This window comes from Notolabrus celidotus, chromosome 1, assembly GCF_009762535.1.
Source record: "Notolabrus celidotus isolate fNotCel1 chromosome 1, fNotCel1.pri, whole genome shotgun sequence".
NCBI classification, from domain to species: Eukaryota; Metazoa; Chordata; class Actinopteri; order Labriformes; family Labridae; genus Notolabrus; species Notolabrus celidotus.
The window spans coordinates 13360421-13382157 of record NC_048272.1 but is presented as its reverse complement, the minus strand read 5'-3'; the positions used below and the strand labels follow the sequence as shown (position 1 = coordinate 13382157).

Sequence of the window (21737 nt, the reverse complement as noted above, 5' to 3'; positions counted from 1 at the left end):
ACGCAGAGTAAATGAAGTGTTGGCTTAAGTCCTTCACAGCTAGCTGCTGGATAAACTGAAAGCCCCACAAAGCTGATTGGTGCTAGCAAAGGCTGTATGGATGCTAGATGACAGCCAATGGGTTAGATTGAAGTACATCCAGGAAATGCTGTGTTATGGCTGGTTTGGCTCATTTTTCCCCCATATTTTCTTACAAATTATGGTGAGCAGGTACTCACCTAAACAAACCTAAACAGTAAGAGGGAGATAAAAAAGTCCAAAATAGCTTCTTTGACCTCAATAAAAAACAGTATGAGGTCAATGAGGGATGTGACAGTTTACAAGGACTCACGAAAGACAACTGTGGTACTCAGAAGATCTGACTGTACTTACATGAGTCAGACATTTTTGGTGTCACCTGGTTCAATCGTGTAAAAATACTGCAAACTACCAAAGATGGAAAAAAAAGTATATCCATCACCTGGTGCGATGCTATAGTTTCATGGCTATTTTGTCCTTTTGCAGCAGTTACTGATGTTATAGAAAAGAAAGAAAGCACTCAGGAACCTTCCTGAGTTATAACAAAGCAACATCCTACAGTCTTGAGAAATTATACAAGTGCAGAAGTGCTAAAAACTGCAGTTCCTCAAGTGTCCACTGGAATCTGGCTGCAAAAACCCTGGGAGCAACATACACACCAACTCAAACAAGCCAATTTTTGCAACAAAAAGTACACAAAAAACTATATTGGTCTGACTAGTTAATTTCTCTATCTGCACACACTGCACAGGGGTGAATCTCACTAGATCAATCAGAATTCAGGCTGAGTCAGCATTTCCAATATGGCGACCACCATCGATAAGCTTCAAATGGCAGACATCACTGAGACTACATCCATGTGTTATATGGTCTGTGGCTTAAAGGGACAGTTTCACCTCAGGAATAGCGAGGAACAAAGGGAGAGGATTTAAGGCAGATGGGAAATTTGAGTATTATGGGTTGAAATATATCCAATCCTTCCAAATGATTATGGTATCAGCTGTTAGTTGCATTTCCTTTTTGGTACTGCACGTGACGCTGAGGGTGTCAGACGCCTTTTAAGATAGTTCACCAAGAAACTCCGCTCAGACATCAGTTGCATGGTGACTTGATCATAACAAGTGACTTCCTGCCCTTTAAAGTAGCCCTTCAAGCTGCTAAAATCCGGTAATATGTCAAGGTACTTAAACAAAAATATCTTCACTAGGTGTAGGCAATGTGAAATATTAACATCTGTTAATCTGTTGGTTTGGTTAAAGCAAATGAATAAGTCTGCAACCCAGAGAACATATGTTTGATGTCTTCTCCCCAAAATGTTGAATTATTTCCCATTTTTATATTTAAAATAATTGGATAAACGGTTGTAATATATTTGTTAATCTATAATTTTGTCCTTTTTTATTTCATTATTATCTTTTGATTAAAAAAGCTTCATCCAGTAAAATCCAAAAAGTCAGACTAAAGTGTTGAGGTAACGTCTCTGATGGTCACACTGCAAAATAAAAATAAAAATCATCTTAAATCAATGAAAAAAAAATCATTTAATTTTTTGGTTTGGACCAAACTATGACTCAGGGACTTTGTTGCCATATAGTTGTTCATAGTGATAATTTTTTGACATTTTGAAGCCAAGGATACTTAATACTCACAGCTTAACTGGAAAAGCTCCCAAGTGCATATTAGACTCAGTGTAATTTAATTATGTGAGCTTATCTAACTGGCACTGATTTCAAAGTGAAGGACACTTAAGCATGTTTTGTTACATTAGATTGAATCATATTGTTTTGCTTGAAATAAAATAAAAACATACGAAATAAAAAATGGAAATGTTTTAAATCAAATTTTGTCATGGCAGAAATTTCCATGTTGTCTTCTCTTAAAGGTGTGAATGATTACACTGAAAACAGCGCTGGTTTAAAACATTGAGGCTTGTAATTGGAGACCTCTTCCAAAACGCATCACTGAAAACTAAGCTGACCCTGATTGGTGCTGAGTTCTGCTTTAGGTCATGACTTTCAGAATTTTCGAGGACCCAACCCTAAAAAAGCAGCTCCAAAGCCAGTAGCATGCGTAACAGTAAACACAACATCCCCCTCTTTCCAGCTGTTTCCTGTCTGTCTGTAGAAGTGTGATCTGCCTCAGCATGAAAACCTGAGACCCATCTGCTCTGATCCACACTGCTGGGAGAGACGCTGGTTCAAGAACTTTAGAAAAGAAGGTAAAATGTCTGACACATTTTCTGTTACAGGGGACAGAAGTGGTAGGGCCTCGACTTTCTCATTCTCACGTTCTTTTTTTCAACACCTGGAGTTATAAATATTTGTAGCTTGGACATTAACACAAACATAGTCTTGCACTACCAAACCACTCTCTTCTTTACTTTCTCCCATCTCAGATCATTAGCTACTGGGCTTCAGATCTACATCGAGGAGCTCCATCATAAAGAATTAATATCAGGTTATAAATTGTGATGTTTTCTTATTTATTCACCCAAATGTGTATAAAAAGGTGAAAATTATTTCTAATAATTATATCTGTCATATTTCCTCTTACACATGAATGCATCAGTGATATTAATCCAATCCAATATTATGCAGTAGAATAGAACTAAATGGGATCATTATTCTGCATTATGTTTTTCATTTTGTACAATAAGCAAATAAGACTTTATTGATAGTTTTAATAGAGGAGTTTAACTTGTATGGAGTATTTTTACTTTTACTTTAAGAGTCTAAAACCTTCAACCACTGGTGAAGATTCACTCTGACAGCACTGAGATTCAGAACAATTCAAAAGAGCACATGCATTTACTGTGCATTATTTTCGTAGCTTTTCTCTGACCCTAACACACCATTGACGTCCACATTTTAACCATGAACCAATGCTCCAACAGAGAATTAACGAACGCTCAAAGGGCCTTTGCAGCGTGTGAGATGCAAGCTCCTGAATTTGTTCTGGTTTATTTTCTTTCTGCCTTTAAATGAAACCATTTAGCCCTTTCTCCTGAAATCAGAGTGAAGCAAACTAAGGGTGCACATATCGATTTAGAGTTCTGATTATAATGCGTCGGTTAGAAATTCCCAAACAGTTGTGGCGTTATGAGACATTTATGATGACACTTTCTTGTGATTCTTTAAAGAATGTTTTAATTTAAGCACTCAAGAATGTTCATTCATAGCCCACCATGAGCTCCATAACCTGAACAGTGATGACAGATGCTTGTGCTAAAGCAGACCCTACTCCTCTATAATGATGTTTTATTTTACATTAGTCTGAACTATATGACATCTTCACACATTTAAATGAAATTTCCCCTCTCCTCACGGCTAATACAAAGCCCGAGGAGGATCTATTCACTGCACAGAGCAAGCGATAACTCATTTTAAAAGTAATGGCTTGTCATAAATGGGGCAGAGGGCTGTTGAAAGGGGAGAAAACAAATTAAATAAAAATGGATCGTTGCTTAACCTTAAGCAAACCACGTTGCAATCCATTCAAACACTGCAGGAATCAGTGGTTCTTTTTATTTTAGGTTAAAGAATGCTTTGATCTCTGGGAACAATTTCAGAGGCAATAGATATCACTGCTAATGTGATTGCTTCTGTCATCATGATTCAACAGATTACATATCTAATCGGTTTGTGAACAGAGAATATCATTTGCACAGATTATAAACCCAGCGGTGCCTCCTCCTCCTGCTTGGTGAAACTGGGCCGCTTGACAGTTTAGATGATCCAAAGACGGACAGATGGGTGGACGAAAAGACAGCGAGTGGGAGGGAAAACCACCAACCACCTGGTTTAATCCGTGGTGGAAAAAACATTTGATCCTGCTCTGGTGATGGCTCAGATTTCATTTTTCTTCTTTTTTCTTTTTTGGAGTGAAGATGTGCACAACATGTGGGCATGGAGAAAACGTGAAGCATGGAAACACACATACAGATCTCACTGAGACTGGAATGCAAAGCTATGCAGAATATCTGAGACATGATTGCAAAGGAAGTGGGACTATATATAATGAAATTAAAGTGACTCAGGCGCTGTAATATCCCTGGGGTATATAGCTAGTTGTTTTATGGGGGGAGATAAGAGGATTTTGTCAGGTTGAGATGCCGGCTAATGCTATTGTTCCTACTGGGAGCATAAAACAGCAAAGGAGCTTTTCACACATCTTTTCTTTCTTTGTAGTGCTGTTACTGTAGATATCATTTCAAAGCACAAGATGGAAAAAAATCATAATATTGCAGTGTTGGACATCATATGCAGGGAGCGCAGCTTATTTTTTTTATGTGAGAACCCACCCACTAAATGTTTTTATCCGAGTTAGGAGACAAATTCATTTAGGAAGAGATGTTTTGAAAATCTTTAAAATAAGTCTGAAGTCAGAAAAAGAAGGATTTATGAAATGTTGTGCAGAAATGATCTTCCTATTCTTTTTACTTATGCGCTCACACATCTACACAACACGGCCTGTAAGGTATTGTAAAAGACCAGAGAGCATGAAATACAATCAGAAAGATGTTAACTTTTCTTCTCTAACCATACAGTGACTTCTACTGCATTGTTTCCTCTCCTCTCTATTAAGCAAATTTCTTACCTGTCTTCGCTTCACATCCCCACTTATTAATCCCTCCAGCTAATAGTGCTCCCAAAGAAACAACTTGTCACATTAAGTCAGCCAAATCACTGAGTCATCTACACCACCCAGGTGATGAAAACAAACACATTATCCATCATTTACACCTCAAACAAACAGGAGAAAAAAATCTAACACAATTCCAAACTGCACATCACTGAAATGTGTGGCTGATATGATCTAATACCAGGTCTGAATTCTTGAATCTGAGGTTGCACTCTCATGTGGAAGAGGCAGAGCAGCTCCAGTTCGCAGAAGAAATTATTTGCATTCAATCTTCAAAAGAAGTGCAGGTGTTATTACCTGTCACAATCCAACCTCACCCCAATCTGCCAGCAGCCAACAGGGTGTTTTTAAACAATCACACGCTAAACTAACCCCCCATGCAGTCGCCGTTTTCTCAGGAGAGAGAATGCCGGGGACTGAGGGGGCCACAGAGCTGAAAGTCCCCCTCCTCACATCCATACAGTCATTAGAACTGAATCAAGTGAAATTCCTCTGCTCAGAGCTGCTTATTAGGTAAAACTAGCAGGTTTGAAAGTCTTTGCAATTTTTTTTTTCCCAGTGTCAGGTATTTTTTTACAACTGTAATTGAAGACACAGTTTGCAGGTTTTAATGAATATCAGTTGGGGGTAAAATGATCCCTAAAGGAAGAGAAGGAGGAGGAGGAAATTAGGGAGTCAGAGGTGAGGAGGAGGAGGAGGATCATGAAGGAAAAGTCCTGTTTTTATTCTCTTTCATTTCTCACTCAGGCCAAGGACACACTGAGTAGTTACACATGGTGTGTATCTACCAGAGCAGACTGACTTCTATTGTATTCGTCTTCCATTGTGTAGAATTGTATTCTATTATGTGTGGATGTGTGTATATAATAACTACATTATTACTGTGTGTGTGTACAGCAATCAGGAAAACACTCAAATGTAATGCGCAGAGATGAGTGTGCGCGCACATTTACGCACGCTCGCTTAAACCCACACATTATCAGCAGCTGCAGCAGAGGCATCAGAGCCGAACTAGGCGCACAAACTCTGTGCCATAGCGATGCTGAGATAATAAAACAAGCCACGGGCGTGTTTAACTTCTGAAGGAAAATTAGAGGAAGTTGCTGGGAGCGCAAAAAGATAGATAGATAGATGTAGATAAAGGAGGGGCTGCTTAAGGGAAACGCTCAGTGAGCAGAAACCATCGCGTTTGGAGATCAGAAAAAAAGTCACACAGCGGTCCATTAAGACTGGTGAAATAAAAAAAAAAGCAAAACAATTTAAATATTGACGTTGTGTGGTAGACACAGCTGATGAGAAGAATTAACAACTTTCAATCAAGTTCCAGTGCGCAAAGATTTTCGCAAATTCAGCTGAAAAATAACGAATCTGCAATCCCCGTGCCATGTTGCATCTAATTTTGATAAAACTCCTCAATTTAGAGATTTAAAACTATATTGCATGTGAAAAAATAGTGATAGTATTTCAGGAAACTGACCCTCTGACGGGAAAAAACAGGTGTTTTCCTCTAAACGCAACAGCACCGGAACTCCGCAGAGGGTCTAGATGCAAAAATGTGTAGTGAAGAGTAATTTTCACATCAGGATGAAAATGAACTCACCTTCCGTAGGACCCACTGGCAGAAGAGAACTACGGTCCAACTGAGAACCTGCATGTCACCGTCCTTAACGTAGACCACCCCGAAAAAACTACACGTCTCCCCGGCTGGACATAAAAAGATGCACCGCGGAATCCAAGCAATCCCAACAGGCAGGCGACAGGTAGAAAAAAAGTATTAAGACAGCAGGAAAACACGCGTAAAGTTGTGTGTTTGTTCAGTCAGAGTCACGGAAGGTTCTGTGGGCAAACTTTGAGCAGTGTGTTCAGCTCCTGCGGTCCGACTCATGTGGCACATCCATGCTGTTTGCCTCCGCTCATGCTGCTGCACGTCTGCTGGAAGTTTGCGCGGAGACCGGGTCAGTTTGGAGGATGGAAGCGAGGAGGGGGTTTCACTGCAGATCATCAGCGCTTCTTGTGTTTTAGGACACCGACTGGTTGATTTAGAGAGATGAGATCCTTCTTTCTCCCTCTCTTTCTCTCACTCCCTCTCTCACTCTCTTTCCCTCTGTCCATGCGCGCGTCACGGCGCGCAGCAGCGCTCGTTTATTGGCAACCACACTGACCACAGCTGCACGCTCATATTTTCTTTGAATAACGAGGTGACTGTAATCTGTTAAGTACTTAATTAGAGAGATATCCCAAGTTATATGTATATACTTATGTTTGAGGTACCTTAAAGCTAATGTAGTGTAAGAGTGGAGTCAGGGAGAGCCAGTGAGGGGCTTAAAAATATGACTTTCAAGACCCGAACTTTCTTTAAAAATGAATTAATTTCAGCTTATTTTTCATACAGCTGAAATAATCAGTAAATCATAGAAAAATCATAATTTCAAAGTCATTTAACATGTCAAAATAAAATCTTAAAAATCTTGTTTGTGCATGTTAAAATGCACCTAACTTCCTTGTCAAATATAATTGTTAATTGAATGCATTTGTTGTTTTTTAATTAGCAGTTTGAAAAATGCACATTTTGTTAATTTAATTTTTAAATAATTTAATATTCTCTTTGAAAGGTCTTTGTAATATCCATTGAAGTCTGTGTAACTTGTATAAAAGTTGCTTTATCATTATGATCATAATTTAAGAATTAATGATGTAACTCAGAGGTGCAGCTTCACATTGCATAAATTGTTATTTCAACTCTATCTGCATTCATACACTTGAGGAAAACTAACCAAACAGTACGTTGATAGAATGAGCTGGAGTAAAGACACCACAGATTCTCCATTGGAGATTCAAAGCATGTTCAGTCTTTACACTGACTACAACAGTATGTAAATCTGCCTTACCTAAAGTCCAAAACCACACCAGCACATAGAAAACAATCATTATCTAACAGAGATGAGAACCTTGACTGCTCAGTTTCAGTGTGAGTGTGTGAGTGTATGTGTGTGTGTGATGGAGGCCAGCAGCACAAGCTGGCCTGACTATAAATTCCCAGAAAAACAATTTTGAAATATTAATGTTGCATGGATATATTGGGGCAGCGTGGCCCCACATCTCTCCCTGATGGCCGGTCCCAGCTGCTGCTCGCCTGATTGTGGACCTTTAAAATGAACCGATCTGGGATGCACACAGTTTGTCTGTGCAGAGATCAGTGTGTGTCAGTGTGTTTGTGCGGGGGTTATATAATGCTGTCAATCAGTCATGTGGATCTGCTGAAAAGATGGTGGACGTCTCTTCTCTATAGGCAAAAATGTCTTGACTTCCTGTCCGTGCACAATGAAGTATGTTCTCTCTGGATAGCTGCCTGTCTGCAGGACTGACCAGCTGACTGCATGTCTACCTGTTATCATTTGCTCATCTGCTACTGTCTATGCTTTTAAGAAACATTGAAAGCATGCTAACAGTATTCAAGGAGGCAAGTTAGCCTTTTTTCACTGTCCCTCCTTCAAAAAAGTCAAAACATTTATCCTTTAACCAAATGATATAAGTCTGCAGATCAAACACAGACATTTCAGCGCTTTCTTCTTCAGGTGTCAGATGCTTGAGCTCACCTGCTGCATGCCCTCACACTTCTACTCCTCCATTGACAAAGCCAGCTTTTGGGACTGCTGCTGTGCCTGTTGATGAGCTCAGAGGAGGTGGGGAAGTTAGGCTGGTCAGTTCTGTTGGCCCCTGTCACAGATGGAGAGGAGTGTCTGAGTAAATGAGCTGCTTGGTGGTGATGCGTGGCCTCATATATGTGTATATTAGCAATCTGTTAAAACTCTTTGAAATGCAGGATTTCAGCCTCATGAGTGTGACACAGCACTGCCTCCCTGCGAGGCAAACAGTCATTGCATGCTCAGGGAAACACTGAAGCTGAGGAGCATTTTCACAGGGGAGGGGATAAAGTGGCACACTGATAATTACAGTATAGTACACAGAGAGCCTCTAATGTCCTGGATGATCAAATACTAACAGAAGCTGTTCAGATGGTTGTTTCTACCCAAAGAGGCTGAATTTCAGGCAGCACTATTCGGCTGTTCCCTTTATTTGCATAACCTGGCAAGAGACCAAGAGAGAATCACTCCAGGGTCAAGTAGAACATTTTGGGTTACAAATGTTTTGCTCCAATGAAATGTAATATTTCCAAACTTAGAGCAAGAGAGTATTCAGAGCAACCTGCAGTTTCTACTCCATTAATTCACACTGTAACATAATTTCCCAAAACCAAATGGTCGTTCGGAGAATCTTTACATACTTTATTTGATTTTAGATTTTTTGACTCATACAATTTTTGAGTGTTGTTTTTATATATATAACTTTAGTCTTTATTTGATGGCAACAGTAAAGAAGATGAGCAAATGAGAAAAGAGAGAGGGATATGACAAGCAGCATCTACAACTAGGTAGAGTGGCAACTATACAGTAAATATTAGGGATGAGCACATTTAGTCGATTAAACAATCAAATGCTCTCACCCTTGCAAGTCAGCATAAGAATGACTAGTCAATTAAATAATTTATCAGTAATTTTAGGCCCAAAATGCACGTCATACAAGCTGTAGCACAGCCATCCTGCAGCTCTTGTTCATAGCTACCACCTTTATGTTAACAGGCACAGATCACAAATGACATGTGGTAGCATGGTGCCATTTGGCAGTCTGATCTTGAAAATGATAAAGCTGTATGTTGGCTGTTTTTGGTTATACTAGTTAAATGGCAAATCAGCATGAAAAGGACTGACTCAAAGTTTGATCCGAAAAGGCAACTGGACTTGGTAGAAGTTCTTGAAAGGCTTCTTCAGTTCTGGTCAGACTGGAGACCGAGCTCCGCCCCCAGTCTGGAAGCCTTTCGGAGGAGAGGTGAAACATCTTCAAGGATTTCTCCAGTTGAGTCAAGTTGCCTTTTTGAATCAAACTTTGAATTACCACAACCTTGCTGACTGAGAACCTTCAAAGAAAAGGACTAACGTTAATGACAGAAGACATGTTTGAAAAGTTTTATGTGATGGGTAGTTTGATTTTAAAGTCTGACCCATGTTTTATCTGTTTATATGGAGGAGGCAGACTTTATGAGCTACACTGCAGCAGGTAAGCAGGAGGATCCCTTAATATGTTGGCTTCACTTTTGGGGAGATGTCATGTCATCCAACTTTGTATCTATGCTTACAGGGCTATCTATAAAATTAAAAATAAAGCACTGACATCATACAAAAATGCATCCAGTATTGTATTGTTTAATGAACAAAATTAGGTACTTTTAGGTACTTCTTACTATTAAAGCTCCTGTGAGGAACATTTGATTTATGTTGATTTTGTCACCCCCCTATTGACAAGTATATGTGCAGTTTGTCTTATCTCTTAGGTCAATTTCAAATGTGTTACACACTGTCAACCTTCTCAGTGGAATATGTGAAATTGGGTATTTAACACCTACCCTGCGACAGCTGTTACAAATGTTATAAACTGCAATATAACAGTGATCAGTCATGTCGCTGTAGTCTCATTTGCTTATAGAGCTCATAAAGAGTCAACAATTTGAATTTCCGTCTGTTTCATGACCAGCCAAAAACTCCTCACAGTAGATTTAAAGAATTGTATGTTGTGATTAGAAGGGCCTCAACTTGTAGTCTAGGTTAAGTATGGGAAAGTTAAAAGTGACTGGAGTCGTGATGTGTTTATTGTAATAGTTTGTAGTTGAAGTCAGTTTATTTTTCTTTCACTAAAAGCAAACATTTTGAAACTAAATCACAGACTGAACTGTGAGCACTACCCCCAGATCTAGTCTTTAACTTGATTACATATTAAGGTGTGCGAAAAAACAATATGGCACTCATTTTTATATGACAAACCTTCGATAAATATAGGTGGATTAGTTCAGGTTGAATTGAGCTTAAAACACATTCTAGTTAGTTTGTAGCATGCAAACATTAGAAACAGGACAGTATTGAAATAAATGTGGAAACACAACATATATGAGTCAGCTTTGGAAGCTTATACTGCTATTTTTTTCCTGAAGAACAGAGTACCAGTAAAAAATCTTTACTGCGACCCTCAAACACAACGTGAGTAAGTTACTCTTTGTTTCTGTCCATCTTCCAGCTGCTATAAATCAGTGAGTTACAGCCATTGCTTCATCTTTAGCCGACCATGAAACACTGTCCATCAAACGCAGCAGGTCCCAAAGAATGTGACCGCTTCCCATTTCCATCGCCGCCCTCCATTCAATCTACTGTCTGTGATTTGTAGTGCCACAACACACCTTGTCCTCCTGTTTCCTCTATATTTTTTTCCCTCTGTCCAATAGGGTTTGCTGGTGTGAGTGCAATTTCTGATCCACATTGGAAGTGGCAGCTGAATTTCGCCCAGCTGCTCCCCTCCTCTGTTCCACTTAGCAGCGACGCTCCTGTTCAGAGTCACTCGGTCGCTGCCCGTTGATCGCAAATGAATGAACATGCTTTGTGCAAGAGCCGAGTGCATCTACTTCTACGAATACCATCCTCACATCATTATTCCTCTTTTTCCCTCTGCATATGTCAGAATGAAGTTTAATCATCAGCGTAACTGAACACTTATAGGCTGCTTGTTTTCACCTTTTTCATGTTTGCAAACAAATTACAATATGTATATATCATTAAAGACAATACAGCAGAGTCTGCTCTAACTGTATGTAGAGTTTAACAGATTTTGACTATGACTATAACTGGATTAGAAGATGTGCAGGTAGAGGTGGAGAAGGTAGAAAAGAAGCATAAGTGAGGAGATTATTTAAAGAGGAGACAAATTTTGGTGGAAACAAGCAACTGAGAGGAAGTAGAGTAGGGGGGATACAGGATGAATGCAAGGTGTTGGAGGAGATGATATAGAGCATATGTGTCAAACTCAAGGCCCGCGGGCCGGATGGCATTATCTTTGGCCCGCGAGATAATATCAAATTATTTATAGTGCTGGCCCGATTGTATTTTGCACGCACCACTAAAACTACAAGTCCTACAATGCACTGCATGTCAATCGAGGGCCCGCACGCGAGAGCCGTTACCCGACTCTGCTCATCATCAGCCTTATGAAGCTACTGCTAGTCACCTGCAGTCAACTTTCAGCGATCCCTCTCCCCCAAAAATGGCTAAACGAAAGGTGGACTTTGAAAACAGGGGGGTTCAAGACAGGTGGGAGGCAGAGTATGCATGTGCGTAACAGAGGAACTTTTAGGATTAAGATCAACGCATGGCACAACTACGGGGAAAGATCTCTTTGAAGAGGTATCCAGATGTGTAAATGAAAGGAGTCTGCCTTTGGATAAACATGTGGGACTGACGACGGATTGAGCGCCCGCGAAGTGCGGGCAAAAGAGTGGATTAGTAGGCAGAATCCGGGAGAAGATGCGGGAGGAAATCAGCCCAGGTGAGCTGACAGCTGATCACTGCATCATACATCAGGAATTGCTGTGTGGCAAACCCTTGAAAATAGACCATGTGATGAGCACCATAACATGAGCAGTTAACTTCATAAGAGCCATAGGTTTAAATCAGCGCCAGTTCCAGTCTTTTCTGGAGGAGTTGGGTTCAGAATATGGTGACTTGCCCCATCACACAGAGGTGCGATGGCTAAGCCAAGGAAAAGTGCTGAAAAGGTGTTTCGAGTTGCGTGAGGAGATCTGTCAGTTCATAGAGAGCAAAGGGAAAGACACAGCAGAGCTCCGTGATACAAAGTTTCTGTATGAAGTGGCGTTTCTGTGTGACATCACGAGCCATCTCAACGCGCTCAACCTGCAGCTTCAGGGGCGGGGCCGTGTGATCACAGACATGTACGCTGCAGTGAGGGCTTTTAAAACCAAGTTGCGCCTGTGGGACACACAGATGCTGCAAGAAAACTTGAGCCATTTTCCGTGCTGCCAAACTACCTGTGTGAACAACTGTTCTCTTTGAAGAAGTTAAACAAAACATCTCACAGGAGTCGTCTTACTGATGAACACCTTCACTCAATCCTGAGGATTTCCTCGGCTCAGAGCCTGACCCCAAACATTGATGAACTTGCATCCAAGATGAGATGCTGAGTATCTGGCTTAGACTAGTGTGCATCACAGAGCAGCAGACTGAGCTTAAATATGTTTCCTTTTTGCACTTTTTCTTGCTACCACAGGGCATTTTTGGTTTTTATTTGCAGAATTTTTTTTTGCTAATGTTGTTGGCCTATGGAAAAATATTTTCATAAGAAACTAGTAAAGCTCATTCATTAGATAAGCTGCAGATTGAGCAATAAGAAATGAATGCAACATATTTTTCATTTATTTAATGTTTATAGGCAATAACTTAAGCTTTGCTAGTTCAATGTTCAATATGTGCAATAAGTTAATTTCAATAAGTTTTGCAATAAACATTAAACCAGTCCAGCCCTTGACTTGCACCGATTTTTTTATTTTGGCCCTCTGTGTATTTCAGTTTGACACCCCTGATATAGAGGAATTGGAGCAGAACACGGTATAGAAGAAGGGGAGGAGGTCAAGAAAAGTGCAAAAAGAAAGAATAGAAGTCTTGGTAGAGCTGAGTTCATACCCAACCACTCTTTAAATGTGGATATTGAGTCATGAGTTGTAGGCCAATCAGCAATAACATTACATTTACTAATGGGTGAAGTGAATATCGTTGATTATCTCTTTGCATTGGCACCTGTCAGTTGTTGGGATATGTTAGGCAGCAGGTGCACATTTTATCCTACATTTTGATGTGTATGAAGTAGAAAAATTAACAAGGAAAAGGATCTGAGTGACTTTTTCAGGGGCATAATTGCAGAGCATCTCCAAAACTGCAGCTCTTGTGAGGTGTTCCTGGTTTGCAGGGGTCAGTACCTTCTAAAAGTGGACCAAGAAAGAAAAAACAGTGAACCAGAGAGGGGTCATTGGTGGCCAAAGCTTGCTGGTGATTGTGGGGGATGACCAGTGGCTGGCCAGTGTGGTTCAATTCAACAGAAGAGCTAATAGAGCTCAAACTGATAAAAAAGTAAATGCTGGTTCTGATGAACAGGTGTCAGAACACACAGAGCATCACAGTTTGTTGTGTATCGGGCTGTTGCCACAGACCAGTGAGACATGAGGACCCCTGCTCACCACTGGAAGCACCAGCAATTGGCACATGGGCACCAGAACAAGAACAAGGAGCAATGGAAGAAGATGACCTGGAGTTCAAGGTTTTTACTTGCTCACCAAATTCCCCAATAAATCCAAGTGAGCACTTTTAGGATTTGCTGGACAACCAAGTATGATTGATGGAGACTCCACCTTGCAGAAATTGAACTTTAAGAGAGAAAAAAAGAAGGAGAAGTCATAATTCAATTTAAGATTTATTTACATCCTTTGAAAGTTCAAGTGACTGTTTTAACATTTGATAGCTTGACTCAATACACATTTGAGAGATCTGTGATTCTACTCTTCCCAGTCAAAACCAACAGATATCCACCAGGAAATACTTCCTATCCACAATTGTCATTTCAGATATTCATTACCTCATTCTTCCCAGGGCAAATTACATCACTTCTGCCATTTATGTGTATTGGGATTTTGAACTATCCAAATTCTGCCAATTAACAATGGACATTTTAGATACCTGCAATAGAGTTCTTAATTATAGAAATTCCAGAGTTTTCGAGCTAGTTCAGGCAGACAACTTGAGCTGCACTGATTTCTCACGTGGTAAGCATTAAGCTCACAATCACCTGACAAACGTATCCTCGCAATACGGTGGCCTGTTTGAGCTGTCAGATTTCCGGTCTCTCCCTCTGCTCTGTCACTGCCACCAGTGCTGTGCTTGAACTTTCATCCCCATTACCTCCACAGCATCCACCTGCAGGCTTGGGTTGGGAGTTTCAGCTATTATTTCATCACTTTTAGAGATTCATATATGTAAATTCAAACTGTGAAGAGTGATAAGGTTGGAGCCTAGATGCCAGACACAACAAAGTTCTGCTGCAATAAACCTTTCAAACCATTACAATAAGAGCTGTTAAGATCAGCACATCGATGAATCATATTAAAGTCTTTTACTTGTGCTGCTTCCTCACAGGCAAATCAATGCAATGAGTAATGTAACTGATCAGAGATCAGAGAAATCCACCAGCTTGGTGTATGATCATACTGTATATGCTGAATTCCCCAGAGCCGCCTGTTTCTGTTGTTTAATGAGACAGAAAACAATGGCTTATAATATCAGGCTCATTTTGGCATCTTTTCTGCTTCTGTTAAATGGATAGTTCTTTCTTTTTTTGAAGTGGGATTGAAGAAGGTCCTTGTCAATAGTAAATGTATTACCCACAGGGGATTCTGGATGGCTCTGCTTTGTTATTCAGAAACCAGGTGGAGAAGTGGCACGGAAGCTATACTATGAATCACTGCAGATGAGGTCTACATTACCTCGTTTTTATGCTAACAAGCCGAAGATATTTATCAATCATCAATCAATCAATCAATCAATCAATCAATCAATCAATCAATCAATCAATCTTTATTTGTATAGCGCCAAAACACAAAAAACGTGATCTCAAGATGCTTTTACAAACAAAGGAGGTCTAGACCGTACTCTATGTTAAATTATTAACAGAGACCCAACACCAAGACAGGATAAGAATCAGTCTTATCTCATCCTAATCCATCATGAGCATTGCACCTCGCAGTATTTAACAAGTTACAGCGGCGAGGAAAATGTCCTTTTAACAGGCAGAAACCTTGAGCAGAACCAGACTGTTAGACAGCCATCTGCTTTGACCAAGTTGGGGTTGGAAAGAGGGATAGAGGAGAAAAAGAGAGAGAGATGATAGTGATGAGATGAATAGTAGTAGTAGTAGCTGTTGCCGCTGGAGTCCAGCATTTCCGTATCAGCTGGAGTCTGGTACGTCCACAGTAGGAGGATGTCTACAGCCGCTCAGAGGAACCTACAAGACAATGGAGCTCAGGGACTTTTTACAGTTCCTGAGGTCATTGCAGAGAATCTTGTGTCACTTTCTATGAGCTCAACAACTTTGACACAAAAACGTGTTCATATGCCAAAAAAAAAAAAGCCTTCTCACTGCAACAGCATGCATTAGTTAATATGTCCATGCACACACTCCCAGGCTGTGGATACACTCTAATAATTATGTAGAATTAGATACAATTGCAGAGCTGGAAAAAGCTCAAATTTGTCATCCTGAGACTACAGAATAAAGTCCCTCATCCCTCAATAAGGTACAACACTTAATGTGGAAAATTATGAGTCACTGCATGCATGCCTAAATGAATAAGGGAAATAATAATTATCCGAGCCTTTCACATTTTTGACAGCAGGAATTCTGCTAAAAACAGAAGGCTGTGCAGCCATTGCAAACACGACAGAAAAAAAGTAACAAAAAAACCCAGTCAGAATGAATGACAGCTTCCTTGCCGTTTCATGAGGAGCTCTGGTACATACACAATTACACTGCTCAGTCACACGCACACACACTCACACGCATAAATACAAACCTGCTAGCACATACACTGCAGCGCTGATTCTAGGGTGTCTAACTCGGAGGTTAAAGAACACAATGACGAGAGGTCACCTGGCAGTAATGGAGCCTTTTGTGTGTGGAAATAGTCATTTCCCTGTGTAGTTTCAGGGTATCACAGCACTGATATGAAACCGTGTCATTTTGTTTTCCTTTCTATCGATTTCAGAAAGGAAAACGTGAGGAAAGGAGAGAGGGTGAGAGAGGCTCAGGAGGAGAGCACGAGCGCCGTGGCTGTTGCGGGTGTTTCGACTGTGCCATTGTCATTCAAATGTTTTGTTGCAGGACGGGGAATGTGAGAGGAGAATGGGAGATGAGCACTAATGGGGAGCAAAGGGAGAAGTGGTATAATTGGATTTGATTATGTCTGTCTGTCAGAGCAGGACAGGACATAATATGTGGCTGGAATTATTTTGAGAGTGACACACCGCCGATGACTCTTTGTGAAGTTTGTCCGATGTGAAGAATGAGAAATGTCTGGAGTGAGATTTGTCGCGTGGCTATTGGCATGACTCTGGGGAATGTCTGTGGCAGTTCAGTCAGACACTCCAGAGTGAAAAAGTTGAGAACCTGAACTGCAATGAAAATGTAAGAATCAGCGGGTTGCCATTTGGGCCTTTGAGCACTTTCAACTGTGTGAAGACATTCATTGAGTCTCATGCTGAGATTCACGATTTCCTTGGGATGAATTCTATTGACTTTGGTTATTACATGGCAGTGTTGGGCTTGATTCAAACTTGCGGCCCTTTGCCCAATGTCACTCTGCACTCACTCCCCCAGTCTCCTGCTCTATCCACCATCCTACCCTCTCTGAATAAAGGCATACAAGCCTGAAATCAAACTTTCAAAAAAGTCTAATCTCATGTCACTTTTCGATGTTGCAGGGGTATTTTCATCCTGCATTTCTTGCTTTGAATTCACTGTATTTAGCACTGATGCTATCAGCGGTTCCATAAAAGACCAAGTGTGGACATGAATAATGAAGACTGATGTGCAGAATACAGATAACACTTGGATACAAGCAGTGAACTGGTCGATTCTAGCCTGGAGGCATTGCTGAATACTTCTCATGCTGAAAAAAACAAAACACTCTGTGACCAGAGATTATACTGATGTGCTTAAATGCTTCAAATAAGGCCTTATACATGTTGTCACATTTGTAATCAGTCTCTGGTCTGGTCACATACGCATACATCCCTCACTAGTTTCTGCATAGATCCCCCTCTCTTCTTCTTTTCTCTGCTGGTGATTGGTCAGCCATTTACCAAGTTTTGTGCTTTCCAATCAAGCAGCAACCTCTGATCTTGAGCTATGAAGTAAATGCAGAAGTTCTAAAAACTGTAATTCCTCGAGTGTCCACTTGAGGCTGGAAGCACTGGAAGCCACATATATAACCACTCACAGAAGCTCATCTTAAGAGTCAAAATAAACATGCGTACAGTCTGGTTCAAGTAACGATTTTGGTCTTAACAGCTCATTTCTCTATCCGCACAGACTGTACTTGGGGGAATTCATTTTATAGGTCATTAGTTTTGAAGATATTGTGAGGTGGCTAAAGGTCAGCATCAACTCCACCTCTTTGCCTTGTTAGGTCGACAGAAAGTTAGGTTGACTTAGCATTTCAAAAATGTCCACTGCTATCGATAGGCTTCGAAACACTGCCTCAGAAACCGATGGGGGACATCACTGAGACTACATCCATGTTTTATACAGTCTGTGTTTCAGATTAATTGAGCAAAACTAAAGTTTTTGCCACATTGTCAACAGGAAGAGGTGAAATAATAAACTTCATAAATGTGCCGGACACCTTTCTGCATATTGACTTGATATGTTGTGTGTGATCAGGTTGTCCATGGCTCTTGCTACGCAGAATTAGGAACAAATGTTATATGGTTTTGATCAATCAGAATCAAGTATTTACGACAGCTGGATGATAAGTAAGGAAGTCGGGTAATAACAGGTGTGTAAAGGTTTTCTCCTCTTTAAAACTAAGTGGCCCATTAATTGAACCAGTGGACACTGAATACATACGGTTAGAGTTGAAATCATTGTCTTCATGGCACTGGAGCAGACAATGGACAGAAGTGTCAAACAAATCTTCTCCATCCTGAATCATTATTTATTACCAGACTGTTTTATTTATCTTCTTTCGACACTTTGACAAACTGCCAAACTACAAAATAAAAGACATTTTTTTGTCATTCTTTCTCTGACCAAAATAATCCATTATGGATAGAAATCACACCACATCCAAACAGGATTTATAACACACAGTGTGTTCTAAGTGTCATGCTGGTATTGGATCAGTTCTCAGTATCAGCCACTGTTCAAATACAAATATCAGAATCTGAACAAGGATGACAGTATTGAAAAAACTGTAGTGCAGTACACTTTGGGTATCTTTGTTTATCTGCATACTTTATCACAGAGGCTCATTCCTATGAGTTAGAGCGACCCTGGTCTCTGTTCTCCACTTAATCAAAACACACAACAAAGAACATACACTGAAAGCACAAACACATAAGTAACTAGAGACTCAGTCTACCAGTGCTGGTAGCATTTCTTTTTAGTTCTAACAGTTGAAGATAAAAGCCCCTTTAAGCAACAATGGTTATAAATTACCAAAAATAATCCGGCAGCCAGGAAGCATACAGGGCCTGTCAGCACTCTGCTACTCCCCATCTGTCACACACGCAGACACACACACACAAAAACACACATACTATAACAACAGCAGCATGCATCCACTCTCCTCTACCCCCACCTTATTAAGATTCATATCCCCGAAAGGTGACTTCTTAGTCGGGCATGGTGACAACCCCCCACCCCCTCAGCCCCCCTTAGCACCCTGCCCCCACAAGCTGCCTGAAGGTACAGGCACACTGACAGGTAGCTCTTCACTCCCCTGAGCCGTGGGCAGGGTGCAGAGGTGAGCGTATGTGTTTGTGTGTGTGCGTGTGTTTGCGTGTGGGGAGTTCAGGGTGGTAAAAGTGACGAGGAGCAGGATTATCAAGTCAAAGATACCCCCTGCAGATAAGAAGTCTCCAGGGAGAGCACGGGGAACTGAAGCCTCTCTGTCGTCCTCTCACTACCTGTGCTGCTGCTCTCTTCCCGTCCGTCTGTCTCCTCTCTCTACGGGCTTATCTAGCTCTCACCTCCTACGGTTTGCCATTCTCTTTATCCTCTAACACTTGTTCCCCATCCTCCTCCTCCTCCTCCTCCTCCTCTCTGTGTGCCACTCCTAACTGTGAGCACTCCCTCTGCACTCCAACAAATGAATCCAGCCACTTGACTCCTGATCCGCCGTGCTGTTAAAGCAAATACTCAGCTCCCCATAGCAGCCATATGGGGGGGCAAAGATTGCACTTATTCTTGTTCCCCTTAGATCGTACCAGTTTGTAAGAGGTTGAGAGTTCCCTCTTTGTTTGTCTGCCATGGGAGCTTGGCTGCCATTGTGTTTGCTCTGTTCTATCTCATATTTACCAGTAAGCCTTTAATCATACCAAGACACAGACTTTAAGATGTTGAAAAGAGGAAGCAATAAAGGCAAATCTTGCCTTTGATACTACAGAACGGGATGCACATGCAGTCAGAGAATGTTACTTTTGTGTTGCCTTATTTTCCACTTCAACCATATAGAATAATTCAGGCAATTATTCCTACGGTTGATGATACCATTGCACTCATGTTAGTAGTGATATGTTTGTACTCTGGATCACTGACAGGGTTGGAAAATAGTTTAAAATCAGAGAGATGGGCAATCCAAGAATTAAGTAAAGATCATCTGAACAACTCTATTCCCAGGAATAAAATTTCACTTCTTCTTCTTGCATTTCCAAACCCTTGTCCAATCTCACTGCATATCCTGATCCCCAAAACTATCTTTTCCAGCAATTAAATGTAACCAATAGGAGGAATAGAAAGACAGTAGCAATAAAACGCATGGTATTAAGCCCAAAAAAGGTAGATTTTACCAAATACTATTGCCTAGCTGTGTTAAATATTTGATTTTGATCGGTCAATCTCCCATGGTAAGTGGACTTGTACTTATATAGCGCTTTTCTAGTCTGTCTGGCCACTCAAAGTCTTACATACTACTCGTCGCATTCCCCCATTCATACCCATTCACTCACTGATGGTAGAGGCTGCTAATGTAAGGAACCATCCGTATTAGCTGATCTCTCATTTATACACATTCATACACCGCTGAACAGCACAGGGAGCAATTTGGGGTTCAGTGTCTTGCTGTGTGTGTGTGTGTGTGTGTGTGTGCGTGTTAGGTGTGTGTGAAGTGTGTGTGTGTGTGTGTGTGTGTGTGTGTGTGTGTGTGTGTCTGTCTCTGTGCGCATCTGCCTTGCCTGATAGAGAGCAGAGGAGAATTGTGAACGCGTGACCATGTAGAGACAGAAATTACATCCCGTCATGTAAATAAGATAAATAACATAAGGATATTTAGTCTGTTAAATAAAAGAACAAGGTATAGATCTGATCTATGAGAAAGGTAACCTCAAATCACTTCTGCTTTGACTTTCAAGGGGGGTTGGGACCAAGCGGCAAACTCCGGTCTCAAACGATGAAGCCAATGCGGAAGTGATATAAACTGCAATACATCGAAAATCCGCTTGAGGCTGGCTGCAGAAACACCGGAAACCACATAGATATGAATGGGAAAAAGACGATCTTTGCAGCATTAATAAACATGTTTACAGCCTGGTTCAAAAAACGGCTTGGCCCTACAACGCTAATCTCTCTAATGATACACACTGTACGGGGGGTGAATTTTTTTCTAACGTGACGGTTCAGAAGATATTAGGATTATGAGTTTTGCCCAAATAAGGACATGACTGACGTGACTCCCGGTCGGGAACACACAGCCATTGGCTAAGAGACTCACACTACGTCACACTCTGCCTAGTTGAGTTCCGCGTTACCAATATGGCTGCTGCCGTCGATTTGCTTCAAAACAGCTCTTAGGAACAGATGGGTGACGTCACGGATACTACGTCCATATTTTATACAGTCTATGGTTGGGACCCAGCGGACACTCGTGCTTCCCTCTCGTGCGGGCGCGCGCTAACACACACAATCGGAACATATTAACCCAGCAGACCGTCGTATGGTGAAATATATTATTCCAGATGAAGCGCAGTTAAAACAAACGTGACCAGCTTGGACTGAATGAATGTGGGAGGAGCGCGCAGTTCAGTGGACCTACGCTCGACAATGCAGCCCGGAGGAGTCGTGCGCAGATCCTCTGAACTTTCAGCAAAGAGCGCCTCGTCAGAAGCTGATAAAACAAATATAAAATTGCGTATTGTTCGGTTCGTAGGGCGTACCGAACCGTGACCACTGTATCAAACGGTTCGATACAAATACACGTACTGTTGCACCCCTAATATATGGTATGAGAAACCTCACATAGAGCAGTTAAAATTGAAGAGGACATGAGTAATCTGGCTAAAATAATTTATGATCCATACAGCAAACATCATCTAGCTTTAAATCTAACTTTAATTCTCAGTGGATGACATAAAAAAGTGTTC

The 21737-nt window shown here is 41.0% G+C and overlaps 1 protein-coding gene across 4 annotated transcripts in view; it reads right to left on the bottom strand.

The window, feature by feature from the left end:
* Nucleotides 1-21737, bottom strand: part of LOC117829752 (neurexophilin-4) — a 165675-nt gene that overhangs the window by 50712 nt on the left and 93226 nt on the right. The window contains exons 1-2 of one of the 4 annotated variants that reach the window (XM_034707691.1): nucleotides 13883-13915; nucleotides 8256-8376 (exon numbers count right to left, since the gene is read on the bottom strand). The exons of 1 other annotated variant lie outside the window; for it this stretch is intronic. In XM_034707691.1, coding sequence (XP_034563582.1) covers nucleotides 8256-8264 — 9 coding nt within the window. In that variant the 5' untranslated portion in view covers nucleotides 8265-8376; nucleotides 13883-13915. Of the gene's footprint in view, nucleotides 1-6259; nucleotides 6648-8255; nucleotides 8377-13882; nucleotides 13916-21737 lie in introns of those variants that run through there. 2 more of the 4 variants (XM_034707599.1, XM_034707448.1) reach the window with 2 other exon arrangements.